This window comes from Erpetoichthys calabaricus, chromosome 7, assembly GCF_900747795.2.
Source record: "Erpetoichthys calabaricus chromosome 7, fErpCal1.3, whole genome shotgun sequence".
Classification (NCBI taxonomy): Eukaryota; Metazoa; Chordata; class Cladistia; order Polypteriformes; family Polypteridae; genus Erpetoichthys; species Erpetoichthys calabaricus.
Window position 1 is genome coordinate 80,425,259 of NC_041400.2, and position 15,087 is coordinate 80,440,345.

The 15,087-nt window shown below is 42.1% G+C and overlaps 1 protein-coding gene across 1 annotated transcript in view; it reads right to left on the minus strand.

Moving 5' to 3' along the window:
- The window catches only part of si:dkey-88e18.2 (interleukin-12 subunit beta), a 145,182-nt gene that overhangs the window by 97,061 nt on the left and 33,034 nt on the right, over window positions 1-15,087 (minus strand). The window contains exon 4 of the mRNA XM_028805946.2: window positions 5,451-5,544. Coding sequence (XP_028661779.2) covers window positions 5,451-5,544 — 94 coding nt within the window. The remainder of the gene's footprint in view (window positions 1-5,450; window positions 5,545-15,087) is intronic.

Here is a 15,087-nt window from a genome sequence, read left to right on the forward strand (position 1 = left end):
AATACAGATGCATGCATTAAATTGTTATTTAACTGAGATTTTCAAAAGCCAAAATGTCACATACCAGCTAGTAACTGGATGAAATATCTATCCATTTTCTTTCCCAAGTGTTTCAAAACAGGTATGTAGGAAAGCCGCAGCCTCTCCTTGCGGCAAGGAGCTCAACATTGGAACTCAATCCTGTGTTAGGTGCCGATTCATTACAGAACACACTTACAATTTTACAGTTAACTAACTCACATTTTGTTTAAAAACCTCAAAGGGAGTACAAATAACCATCATGCCACTTCTGGGACCTATCATTAACTAGGATATTATAAGAAGGAACCACAAAGATTAAAAAAAAATCAATGAACAAACCTCCAGAATAGAATAACAATCGTCATAGTGTCTTAAAAGAACATAGCGAATATATACACAATTCTGTAACATTCTTTATTATTAATACAAACTTGGGTAATGAAAACCTAATTAAATATGTACTAATATAATAAAAAAGTAAACTCTACTGACCTTGGTAATTACAAGGGTGAGTTTAACTGTAATCAAATAAAGGGATGAGTCAGCTTTACTACTATGCTGGAATTCTATGGCGGAAGCAACAAATAGATTTGAGCAGCGTATATCGGAATATAAATCTTAATTATCAGTAAAGTTTTAAAGCAACATCACATATCAGACTAACTGGTGTGATGGATGGCCGGACGCCCTGAGAAGGAAAAGGTGCCCCAGGTTCCCACCAGGGGGAGCTGTCAAAGGACCGGGGGAGTCATACTAATGGATCACGTGGACAGGATCCCCTAAGTACTTCCGGCGGCTGACTAAAGAACATGAGTTCTCCATCTAACCTGGAAGTGCTGGCAAGACATGTGGAAGGAAGAAACAGAAGTACTTCCGGGTCGGGCACTATAAAAAAGGACTGCTGAAGACCCAGCCAGCGAGCCTGAGTCAGGAGGAGGTGGACAACGCTTGCTGGGAGGTGTGGAAGAGGAGGAAGAGAAGAATATTGTAGCTGTGGTGCTTTGGAGGCACTGTGTGGGAAAAAGAAATAATAAAATACTTCTTGGTGTTTTTAACCTGTGTTCAAATCGTCTGCCTGCTGTGTTTAAAAGGGGCAATATTGCCACCTAGTGTCCATCCATTTACTCTGGGCATCTTCCACACTTTGCAGATCAATCTGCCTATAACACTTCATTGATATTGAGGCTATGTCACTTTGATGCAAATCATTTATTTCCTTTGGTCTGTTTTTGTTTGGACACTGGGACAAGTAGTGCTCTTTTCCAAAAGTCAGGAACTATTGGCAATTGTAATAGCGTCTGAAAAGGGTTGCTTACTGATCTACACTATTAAGTGTATGTAATGCTTTATCGCTGGTTTCATCTCGTTTTACATTTTTAGATTGTGATCTAGTTATTTCTAGTTAGTAATCTTTTGGGCGGAATGTTGGCTCTGAGGCTAGGGATCTGCACCTGCAATCGGAAGGTTGCCGGTTTGAATCCCATAAATGCCAGAAACGACTACTATATTGGGTCCTTGAGCAAAGCCCTTAACCTGCAATTGCTTTGTCCTTTGAATGACGTTAATTTGCATCCAGCCGTGCAAGCAGGGAAAACTTGGGGGTTGGTGGCAGGATTGGCACTCCAGCCACTGTAAAAAACCTCACACCTTTTCAGTGTGGTGCTGAGGTGCAGGGCTGGATTTATATGAAAAGAGGCCCTAGGCTATTCCACTTATGAGGCCCTTTCACCTTCCATTTTTAAGTTTGTAAATTACATGAGAGATAATAAAATACATCATTACTGTGATTAACCAATACATTTTTATGTTTGTTTATTAGTCATATGCGTAGAATTTCTCCTTATTTTCGGTTCAGTGTTTTAGTGTTCACTGTTTTTAGAATAGTGTAATTTTAATTTTGCTAACAATTTGAATGTAGGCCCCTCTTGATCTTGAGGCCCTAGGCTGAAGCCTAGTTAGCCTATAGGAAAATCCAGCCCTGCTGAGGTGTCACCTGTTCCACTTGGGTCCCAATCCAGGTGGTTCATCGTGTGGTGGGTGCCGCAACATGCTATCGGCACATGCTCCCAACCTCTCTCTCTCTCTCTCTAGTTACTTCAATATCCCTAGTAGTTGAAAAATCTCTTGCTTTGTTGATAGCTTCTTATCTCAAGTAAAAAGTAATTTGGACTTACAGCCAGTTATTATTTATAGTTTTTCACAGGCTTACTTTGAATTATTCTAAAAACACAATTCTCACTTGTTTTAATATTTAATATTTACTTTCTTCTGTATTATTTTCTTCTTCTATTCTCTTCTGGCACCAGATTTATAGTAAATCATCCTCATTATTATTTTATTGCCACTTTTTCTGGTGAGGGTTGTGGTAGCAACATGATCCTGGGTCTTTTCTAACCTGAACAACTGGTATTCAAATGAAATAATCACACTAGCCTCTCCTGGGTTCCCACTTTTGGCATCTCCCTGTTGGCCATGCTTTCACTATGTGCCAAGGTGGTATTCAACTGTACATCCAAACTACCTCAGTGTTGCCCAGTACTGGAATGACAAGACCCACTCCTGGAGGCAGACCTGGGAGTGCTGTTTTCCAATGAGTGTCTGGTGAAAGGCTAACCCGCCTATCCTAGCTTAACCTGAAAAATTATGTGCAGCCTAGGGTAGTAGTCAAAAGTCAATCCAGTCAGAAGACAAGCAAAACTGGGATGGACCCAGGAATACAGTAAGTCCATCCATCCATCCATCCATCCATCCATCCATCCATCCATTGTCTCCCGCTTATCCGAGGTCGGGTCGCGGGGGCAGCAGCTTGAGCAGAGATGCCCAGACTTCCCTCTCCCCGGCCACTTCTTCTAGCTCTTCCGGGAGAATCCCAAGGCGTTCCCAGGCCAGTCGAGAGACATAGTCCCTCCAGCGTGTCCTGGGTCTTCCCCGGGGCCTCCTCCCGGTTGGACGTGCCCGGAACACCTCACCAGGGAGGCGTCCAGGAGGCATCCTGATCAGATGCCCGAGCCACCTCATCTGACTCCTCTCGATGCGGAGGAGCAGCGGCTCTACTCTGAGCCCCTCCCGGATGACTGAGCTTCTCACCCTATCTTTAAGGGAAAGCCCAGACACCCTGCGGAGGAAACTCATTTCAGCCGCTTGTATTCGCGATCTCGTTCTTTCGGTCACTACCCATAGCTCATGACCATAGGTGAGGGTAGCAACATAGATCGACTGGTAAATTGAGAGCTTCGCCTTGCGGCTCAGCTCCTTTTTCACCACGACAGACCGATGCAACGCCCGCATTACTGCGGATGCCGCACCGATCCGCCTGTCGATCTCACGCTCCATTCTTCCCTCACTCGTGAACAAGACCCAGAGATACTTGAACTCCTCCACTTGGGGCAGGATCTCGCTACCAACCCTGAGAGGGCACTCCACCCTTTTCCGGCTGAGGACCATGGTCTCGGATTTGGAGGTGCTGATTCTCATCCCAGCCGCTTCACACTCGGCTGCGAACCGATCCAGAGAGAGCTGAAGATCACGGCCTGATGAAGCAAACAGGACAACATCATCTGCAAAAAGCAGTGACTCAATCCTGAGCCCACCAAACCGGACCCCCTCAACACCCTGGCTGCGCCTGGAAATTCTGTCCATAAAAGTTATGAACAGAATCGGTGACAAAGGGCAGCCCTGGTGGAGTCCAACTCTCACTGGAAACGGGTTCGACTTACTGCCGGCAATTCGGACCAAGCTCTGGCACCGATCGTACAGGGACTGAACAGCCCTTATCAGGGGGGCCGGTACCCCATACTCTCGGAGTACCCCCCACAGGATTCCCCGAGGGACACGGTCGAATGCCTTTTCTAAGTCCACAAAACACATGTAGACTGGTTGGGCAAACTCCCATGCACCCTCCAGGACCCTGCTAAGGGTATAGAGCTGGTCCACTGTTCCGCGACCAGGACGAAAACCACACTGTTCCTCCTGAATCCGAGGCTCGACTATCCGACGGACCCTCCTCTCCAGGACCCCTGAATAGACTTTTCCAGGGAGGCTGAGGAGTGTGATCCCTCTGTAGTTGGAACACACCCTCCGATCCCCCTTCTTAAAGAGGGGGACCACCACCCCGGTCTGCCAATCCAGAGGCACTGTCCCTGATGTCCATGCGATGTTGCAGAGGCGTGTCAGCCAAGACAGTCCTACAACATCCAGAGTCTTGAGGAACTCCGGGCGTATCTCATCCACCCCCGGGGCCCTGCCACCAAGGAGTTTTTTGACCACCTCGGTGACCTCAGTCCCAGAGATGGGGGAGCCCACCTCTGAGTCCCCAGGCTCTGCTTCCTCATTGGAAGGCATGTTAATGGGATTGAGGAGGTCTTCGAAGTATTCCCCCCACCGACCCACAACGTCCCGAGTCGAGGTCAGCAGCGCACCATCCCCACCATATACAGTGTTGACACTGCACTGCTTCCCCTTCCTGAGACGCCGGATGGTGGACCAGAATCTCCTCGAAGCCGTCCGAAAGTCATTCTCCATGGCCTCCCCAAACTCCTCCCACGCCCGAGTTTTTGCCTCAGCAACCACCAAAGCCGCATTCCGCTTGGCCTGCCGGTACCTATCAGCTGCCTCCGGGGTCCCACAGGACAAAAGGGTCCTGTAGGACTCCTTCTTCAGCTTGACGGCATCCTTCACCGCCGGTGTCCACCAGCGGGTTCGGGGATTGCCGCCACGACAGGCACCGACCACCTTACGGCCACAGCTCCGGTCAGCTGCCTCAACAATAGAGGCACGGAACATGGCCCATTCGGACTCAATGTCCCCCACCTCCCTCGGGATGTGGTCGAAGTTCTGCCGGAGGTGGGAGTTGAAGCTACTTCTGACAGGGGGCTCTGCCAGACGTTCCCAGCAGACCCTCACAACACGTTTGGGCCTACCACGCCTGACCGGCATCCTCCCCCACCATCGAAGCCAACTCACCACCAGGTGGTGATCAGTTGACAGCTCCGCCCCTCTCTTCACCCGAGTGTCCAAGACATGTGGCCGCAAGTCCGACGACACGACCACAAAGTCGATCATCGAACTGAGGTCTAGGGTGTCATACAGTAAGTATGACTTACTGAATACAGTAAGTCCTTTTTTTATTTGAACGTTCTTGTAATTCAGTATTTGTTGTCTGGGTAATTTTGATCTTGTATTTTTTTTTTTTTTGGAATACTGCAATGGACTTTAGATCGTTCCAGAACTGCTTCTTGCCTTATGATCAGTTCTGCTGGGATAGACTTCAGCCTACATTACCCTGAATTGAATTAAGCTGGTTATGTTTTTGGGATAATTACTCTTGAAAATGGATGTGCTACCTTCTGCTTATTGTAGCATTTCAAATTAAACCAGGAACTAAAAGTAGTACAAATTGGCTAACTGGAAACTTTTAAAATATACAGTACCGTTCAAGTTGGATTCGTGCCACTTGAAAGTCATCAGGTTTCCAAGAGCAAATGATGGAACAGCTGTAAGTCTTCACAGTACAAGGAATGAAATCTGTGTTGGAAAACATACATTATCTGTATTGGAAGAAATACATTATCTTTTGTACACAACTTTTTCTATTTATCTGTGATTTATCTTTTATTTATATAGTGTATTGAGAAAGAAGCAAAGAGGGAGGTTTGAGGTGTTTAAAATGTGGAAGCAAGGTAGAAGCAATTATGTAACATGGCCATAAGATGAATTTACACATTATTAAATAATGCAGACAGAAGAAAGATTTTAACAGTTATGACAAATGCAAAAGGAAAAATTACTTATTTCATTGTTATTTTCATTTTTTAAAATTGACGCAATTGATAGTAATGATTTTGGTTTATATCACTTTCTTTCTTTAGAGGCCAGGGAAATTAGAATGGCTACTTGCATATGTTACAAAATAACAAAAATGTAAAGCAATTTACAATACAAAACAAATTAGAAAACATACACATGGCGTAACACACAGTGCTTTGAGTAGTTAGAAAAGAATGTAAAGAATTATTATTCAGGTGTGTTTGGTGACTGATTTGATAGTATTTCACGGCTTTTAATTACTTCAAGGAGTCAGTTATTACATTCTTGTTTTTGAAATATTTTTGCAACAGTGAGTCATTTACAAAAATGACAATGATATCAAATAGGCAATATTAGACTTCATTAGATATACACTTTTTAATAGTACTTTAAAATATCATGTTGTTAAAAATATGATTCAAATAGACTTCATAGAAAACAGATTCCAATTCAAATGATGTGAAATGCCATTGATTAGTTGTCCTGTTGTTAGTCGTTGGTTGTGGAGGGTCTGTGGCTAATTGTATTTACAGTAATTTTTTTAAAAAACATAACATTTTAAAAGACATACCTAAAGAATTAAAATCTGTTAAAGTCTTAAGGTAAAGTAGTTGATTATTTTGGATCATAATGGACAGCAGGTGAAATACTGAATCATCATAATCTGCAGATGACACAGCTATGAAGTTTTTACCCTAATGTAAATACAGAGGACATATTTGTTCACTCTATCTTTATGGAGTGAAATGTATATAATTCCTGTCTTCTTACATTAATTTCTAGATAAGTGACTTTTTTACTTATACTGCTAACTTACCTCAAGCAGCAGGGGAAATGAGCTGGTGTACGCTTGCACCTACCCCCGGCATTTCACTAACTTGTATAGGGGATCTATTTTGCTGTCAGTGGCGGCTGCAGGATGAGTAAAAAAGTAAAACATACAAGTTGAAGTAACCTCTCTCAATGTATATTTGAATCACTAAACTAATATGTTATTGAAGTTGCACAGAATATTTCTCTGTTCACAAATTCGGTAATGCTTTTCAATGGGAGATTTCAAAATTTTAAAAACTGTGTGCTGTAATAGAGAAATCTTAAATAAAACTGAACTTTCTCAACAGATTTCCCTAAAGAATAAGTGTGCCAAATTCCAACAAAAGCCTTCCAATGGCACCAAGTATTTTCATGCACAAAGACAGACAAGCAAGACTATATAATACAGTATATAGCATACAAACAGAGAAAGCAATGAGTGTAACAAAATAATAATATGTAACATTAAAATATATATTGTGCATGAAATAATAATGTTTCATAAGCAGAAGCTTAGTGAATACATCACTGTGACATATTGAATGTTTACTGAACTTCATTGCTACATAAACACAAGTGTTTACATCTGTAATGAAGCAACACTAAAATAATGTTTTAGAGTACTGCATTTAAGACTCAGAGTGTCTGTTGATTTTAATTCGCTTTAGTATTTTTGTAAAATTAGTATACAAATAAAAACTCAAAATAAACAATTTTTGTTTTTGTGAATGTTATTTTTATGTTTTCACCAGAATTATTTAATAGTCAAAATGCAGAATTTCATAGTGGTACATCATAGGTTGATCTCTTTTAATAATAATAATAATAATAAAATTTATGTATAGAGCACATTTCATACACTTAAAAAGTAGCTTAAAGTGTGTTACAAGTGCAAAAAAATCAAGAGTTAAAACACAAATCTTAGAAAAGTTCAAAGACAACAATAAAACAATAGAAAAAATAGTTAAATGCTAACTTGAAATGGTTGGTTTTATGTTTGGTTTTAAAACTAGCAATACAACCATGGAAATCATTGCAGTAATCTGGGCAAGAGAAGATAAATGCATGAGTCCGCTTCTTAGAGTGTTGCAGACTGAAATATGGTCTAACTGGTACAATATTTCAGAAATGAAAAAAATCTTCTCTTAATTACACTGTCTATATGAGGTGTAAATGTCAAATCAGTGTTAAAAATAACTCCAAGGTTAGTGTATTTTTTGTCTGCTGTGTTAAATTCACTAATTTGCTTAATGCCTTATTTCTACAGTATTTTGTTCAGTCTTAATTTAATTTTAAAACTGACATATTCTTCCAATTTATAACACTAGTTAGATAGTCTATTGATATTTAATGCACTTTGTTATCATGTACTACAAATATATAGAGTTGGCTGTCATCTGCATGTGGAAGTTAACACCATGGTCATTTATAATTTCACCAAGTGGCAGTATGCATAGGTAAAATAAGGCTGGTCTCAGGATTGATTAATGCGGTATTTCATGCAAAATATGAAAAGTCATCTAATTATTACAAAATATAATGTCATTATTTTATTATTGTTACAAGTTTAATTTTATTTGCATTATTATTATTATTTTTTTTTTTTAAAGACCTTTTTTTATTTCAATCTGTGACTTTTCTGAACATCACATTTACAAAATAGCTCTTTTAAATGCCCAAGGTATTATTGCAGGTCTCGTTTCAATGAGGATTTCGTCACTTGTCAATCAAGACCAAAAGACTGAGCCATTTTTGATTAGTTAATCTTTTGCTGTCGATTACTTTTGCCTGGTATAGGTGGTAGGCTACCAAAGATCGTTTAATGCTATTTGTACTTTTCTCACATTAAAACTAGAGATGTACAAAACAATTTCTTATTTTGTCATTCGATTCATTTTGTTCAGTTCACCAAAATGATTTGAATCTCTGAATCACTAATTTGTTCACTTCAAAAAATCTAGAATAGTGTCTTAACTGTGTAACAACATTAACCACCAAACAATACAAAAAGTACAAAACGCAAGCAACAAAATAAGTAATTCACACATAATAATAATAATAATTTACTGAATTTTGAAAATAAATCTTCAACAATAAATATATAAAAACAATTGACAAATAGGACCTTAGAATAATGCACACATCACAATAAAACTGTGAGAACATTGAAATATGACTAAATAAAATTATTTTCAGTTTTGGATTAATCTTCCATAATTTCCTTCTTTTATATCCTGTCCTTTCTGCTGCAATCTGCCTTACACATATCATCTGTGAACTGAACTGCAATTCAATGTACCGTAAGTCTTTAGTCTGCAGTTCAGTACATAACCTGATTTTTTCTGTGAACTAATTCAGTGTACTGTACTGAGAGTCTCTTGTCTGCCGTTTGTGAACAAACTTGTAATGGTTCTCCAGATCAGTAGGGTGCATACTGGTTAATTCAATCAGTCCATGTACTGAGACAGTCATAGTCACTCAGTCAGAGTGAACCGAACAATGGAATGTGCTTGGTGTCATCTGCCAAGTCTGTCATTAGCTAGTTGTCATCATGACCGTTTTAGTGAAAAACTTTACTGATAATCTATTTCCTCAAGACAGCGACCATTTAAGATGATAGCTCTGGACTGTTGCAGAATGCTGTATAAAATATAGCATGTGATGAGGCCATGATAGTGACCAGAGAGGACTTGAATGTTGAATGCTAGTATTATATTCAGGGGGCATCTTATCCCAGACTGTGTAAATACTATCATTAAAGTATAGCATTGTGTAGATTGTAAAAACATAAAATGATGTAATTGAACAAAATGTATGTGTGTAAGTACAGAAAATAGGACAGAATGATCAAACTTGTTTGTGTTTTGCGTACGTGACAAAAAGCATATATACTTTCTGGAAGTTTTCTTTCAATGATGTGTGTGACAAGAAAATATACCTTTAGGGTAAAGACTTTACCAATTGGAATAATACAAAATGAGTCAGGACGCTATTTTTATTGCTTACGTGGTCAACGATCAGGAGACTAGAAAGCTATAAAAGAGCAAGGATATCTGCGCTCGAGGCAGATGAAGTGCGGTGTCCTAGGACTGTATTTCTCTGTCATTTTACCCTTGCCTGGTATGTATCAATAAAAGGTTTTTACTAATTTTAATTTTCTTCTCTGTCTTCAGTCACAAAAAGTGTCCACAGTTTTTTGGCGCCCGGACGTGGGGCAAGAGACGGCCGGTCGACTCCTCCAGCGAGACCATTTCAGTGATCCGTCTTACCAGCGGACTGCCGTCAACTTGAGTACTCCGGCAGCAGAGCATGCAGCTCCGGCAAAAGTTAGGACTGCTCTGTCCTGAAAGAGTTCTTGCGTGAGGAGCCCCTGGTCTCCTCTTTGCTACATCCACGGTGACTGAACGGATTTCCAGACAGAGCTTGCACACTTCCAGGCTGGGGTAAGCACCGGGGAATTTCCGAACATTTTTTTATTTTCTAAATTACGGGAGGGCGAGTTTCCTGTTGACCGTCTAGTCATATTCATATCTCAACGGGTTGCTTAAGGTGATGGAGACTTGACCCAAGCAGTTTGACGCATACGAAAGGTCTGACGAAAGGATACTGGCCTCACCCATATCCTAGACTCGGCTGGACGTATTGATGTAGTATTCTGCTGAACCGAAATCAGACACGAAGTCACCTGAGCTGGAATCTGGGGATGTGAGCGGACAGGCTAACGGGACGAGTAACGGGGTGGTATATATATATGGAAACATAAACAGAAAAAGAGCACAGATTGCAGGTTTGCTGTTAGGATGGAATAAATAAATCTACATACTAATAGGAATACCGTGTTCTCCTGGGAACTGGGACAGGACCGATAGTTGGGTGTCTCCCCTTGGGACTAAAGAAGGGAACAGTAAGGGAACAGTGAGTGGCACACTTAATACCTCGCTGATTCATACGTACAAGGGATTAGACGAATCAGTATATAGTTGGAAAATTAAATACAGGACTCAGGAAGAGCAAGGGGACATAATGGGAACTTATAACAGTAAGCCTGTTAATCGCCGTACAGGGGGATCAAAATCATTAATGCTGGAAGAATTATTTTCGGAGGATCAACAGACACCCCGTAAAAATGGGTCTCCTAGGAAATTTGTAGAAAAGAAGACAGGTTTAGATTTCAAGAAGGCATGTAGGAAATGGAATAGACAGAGTGGTGGGCGTTGGCCAATAGAGGGGACAGGAGATGTAAGTGAAATACAGGAAACTAGGAAGATCTTGTGTAGGAATAAGCAGGGTTGTTATAATAGTGGACCGTATCGAATGGATATGTTCGATAGATGGGAATTAGTAATAAAAGACAGAAATTTAGAAGCAGTACAGAAACAGAATGAATTGTTGCGGGCAAATGAGGGAAAGGCTAAAAAGGAGAAAGAGGAATTACTAATTACATTACAGAAAGTTCAGACAGGCACGGAACCACAGGCAGACGGGAGGAAAAGGAAGAATAATCCAAATAAAGACCCCCTTTATCCTATTATTTGTTCCTCTCCTCAGTACCAACCTCAGGCACCTCCATTATCCCCTCCTCTATCCCCCATTCCGACTGCCCCCCCTGTACTACAACTGGCAGAAGTTTCCCCCGATGATCCCCCAGGCACAGATCACTATGACCCCTCTACCCATCGTGATGACCCACCCCGTACTAGACAAACCCCCGTCTCCCAACGCACTCGAAGTCAAACCTCCACTCACAAACCAGCTCCAACTTTTTTCTCTCCAAATCCTTCACCTTTACTTACTTGCCCTTTAATAGAAGTTCCCAATCCCCATTATAACCCTGCCCATCCAGCCGGACGCCAAAATCCCACAACAGTTATGATAAATCGGAACTGGGACATCCAAGAACTAAAGGATGTCGTGAATGCACTTCCAGATCCAAAGGAAGTAGGAGGACTAAAATTTGTTGAACAACTTGATCAGTTAGATAGCATGTATAAGCCTAATGCTGCTGAATGGACCCAGGTACTTCGTCGAAAGCTTGGGACCACATGGGCCACTGTTTGCAAGGGTGTCCGCAATGACGTTCCATGGGTATGGAACCCAGCTTTAACTCGAGGACAGGGGATTGGTGGAGAAGGTGGTGGTGGTGGAGATTTAACCCACAATGGGAGGCGTTGAGACAAAATATTGCAGAAAAATATAAAAAAGGAACGGACTGGTCCCTAATTTCTGCTGCAAAACAAAAGAGAGACGAGACAGTTGATGAATGGGCACATAGGATTCAAGACCTTATGGCTAATCACTCGGGCTTGGAAAATGTTGATGACCGCACCCGAGCTGCAGTTCCACCTTTTGTTTCCGGTTTGCGCCTTGATATACAAAACAAGGTCCGCACTTCCTGTATTGGGTGGGAAAGTGCCGCGTTTGATGAAGTCAAACGACATGCTGAACATGCCGAAAAACAAACTAAGCAGAAGGAATCGGACTCTCATGCCAAATTATTGGCAGCACAGATGAACTATTATACCAGGAATACTCCTGACCGAGGCCGAGGATATGGCCTTAGAGGAAGGGGACGAGGACGAGGAAGAGGACGAGATGGTTTTGGAGCTCCTCCTGCTGACCACAATAAGAATCCTTTTATTCCCTCTCCCTTTAATCCCAATGTTAATTCCTACTCTTGCTACGCCTGTGGTGAAACTGGACATTTTCGTCGGGAGTGCCCTCACAGACAGCAACAGCCCCCGCCTCCCCCTATTCCACCTGTTTTTTCTGACACCCCTGACCAACAATACTGGCCATAGGAAAACGCAGGGACCTCCAGCCACTCTTTTCAACTACCTTTGCTCACCCATAATTCAGAGACTGATCCTTTACTGACATTGTTCGTTGATGGCACTGAGACTATTTTCTTAATCGACACTGGTGCCACTCGATCTACCCTCTCGCTGGCAAAGGTCCCTGCCTCGAACGAGACTGTTACTGTGCTTACTGCTTCTGGACAACCTCACCTTCTCCAAGTATCAAAACCTCTTCAAGTCCAGTCACGTCCTGGCGGACATACCTTACTGCATCGTTTTCTTTTAAATCAGCTCTGTCCAGTTAACCTTTTAGGAAGAGATCTCATGACAAAACTTTCTCTTTCTATTTCTATGACTGACAAAGGTTTTTTCTGTTCTACCCCCAAGTTGTTGTGTCAAATTGCCCCTTACCCCAAACCCTCTTTTGCAGCTTGGACTTTAAATATTTCCCCACACACCATTCTCCTCAAAGCCCTACACTCTTTTTCCCCCTGTCTCTTTCCCAATTTACAGGCCCCTGACATTTTATACTGTACTGCCCAATACTTCCCTATAAAAGTAGACACCCCCTGGCTAGAATCTTTCCTTACTTCTGGTACTCGCCCCGAAACCTTTCACATCTCCTGTGTTTTTATTTCATCCACAAAGGCAGCTGCTTCTGTTCATCTTACATGCTCACAGCATATATTTTATCTTGGCGGCTCAGTGCCTCATATTTCCTTAGCTAAATCACGCACTGTTAAATGGGGGGAAATAGGACCATGGGTAGAACAATGCCTTAAAAGAACAGACTGGTTACAAGTTGCTCCAGGTATTTTTGATACTCCTGACCGTTTAATAACTAAAGTGGTGCTTCAAACTGATTTTTTAGTACATCGCGCTTTGTGCCGTCCTTCCTCTTTTGCTTGTTCATTGCAAACCACTTTCCCTTCTTGGCTCTCTATGCTCCCTGATTCACTATGGTCCCAGGGAAAGAATGGTTATGGAAGGATAGCCCATTGTGAGCCTCTGGTGATCCACTCGAAATCCTCCTTCCGCCCGCACCGTGCCCAATATCCTCTGTCTCCTGAAGCAGAGGCTGGCATCTCCGCCGTACATTCCGATCTCGTTAAACGCGGTGCCATTATTCCAATTGAATACTCTCCAGTCAATTCCCCCATTCTACCTGTAAAAAAGGCTGACGGTTCATGGCGTTTCGTACAAGACTTGCGACAAGTAAATTCTGCCATCTTCCCTAGGGGCCCTATCGTCCCTAATCCTTCCACTATCCTCTCTACTATCCCTCCTTCCGCTCGGTACTTCTCCGTTATTGACCTAGCTAATGCTTTCTTTTCTATCCCTGTACACCCTGATTCTCAATTTTGGTTTGCTTTTACTTTCCAAAACCGCCGTTGGACATGGACCGTCATGCCTCAGGGATACACTGAAGCCCCTTGTGTATATGGACAAGCTCTTGCCCAAAATTTAGAAGGCTTTTGGCCGGACAGAGGTAGTACATTGATACAGTATGTAGATGACATAATGCTATGTAGCACTACGGAAGAAGATTGTACAAAAGATACCCAGAAATTGTTGCTGTTTTTGGGGGACAATGGCCATAAAGTTTCTAAAGTTAAGCTGCAGCTAATCAAAACAACTGTAAAATATCTAGGTCATGACATTACGTATGGAACAAGAGCTCTCTCTAGCGATCGCATTACAGCCATCCAAAATCTTCCTAGACCGGTCACAAAACAACAGGTTATGTCTGTTTTAGGTATTCTGGGCTACTGCAGACAGTGGGTTCTAAATTTTACTGAAAGAGCACAGCCGTTGCAACAATTGGCTAATACTCCTGGCATCCCCCTTTCTGGCCAGGTCCAATGGAATGAACAGGCTGAGAAGGCTCTCTGTGACTTAAAAACTGCTCTTCTATCTGCGCCCGCACTTGGTTTGCCTGATCATTCTCGTCCAATCACTTTGTTCGTGGACGAAAAGCAGGGATTTATGAATGCAGTACTGACGCAACAACACGGAGATAAACAGAGACCGGTGGCTTATTTTTCTAAAAAACTGGATCCAGTGGCCGCAGCACTTCCTCCGTGTCTTCGTGCTGTGGCTGCAACAACAGAAGCTGTATTAGCAAGCACGGATGTAGTTCTCATGAGCCCCCTAACAGTTAAAGTGCCTCACGCTGTACATTCTATCCTAGTACAAGCCAAAACTTCACATCTCACTACTGCTAGGGCAATACACTATCAGAATGTACTCTGTACTTTGTCAAATGTTACAATTGAAAGATGCTCCACTTTAAATCCAGCCACTCTTCTCCCAATTAACAACGAAGGAGAACCACATAATTGCCATGATGAAATAGCAAAGGTTGTAAAACCTAGAGTAGATCTACAGGAAACACCTTTAGAAACTGGAGAAATGATTTTTGTGGATGGATGTTCCTTGCGATTGAAAAATGGAGCACCCTCAACCAGTTACGCAGTGGTCCAAGGGGACCGCCTGCAGGAAGCAAATTGAATTTCATCAAGCTTGAGTGCACAAGCAGCTGAACTCGTAGCACTCACTCGAGCATGTCAGCTGTCCGAAGGGAAGATCGTAACAATTTATACGGATTCCAGGTATGCTTTTGGAGTCTGCCATGATCATGGAGCACTATGGA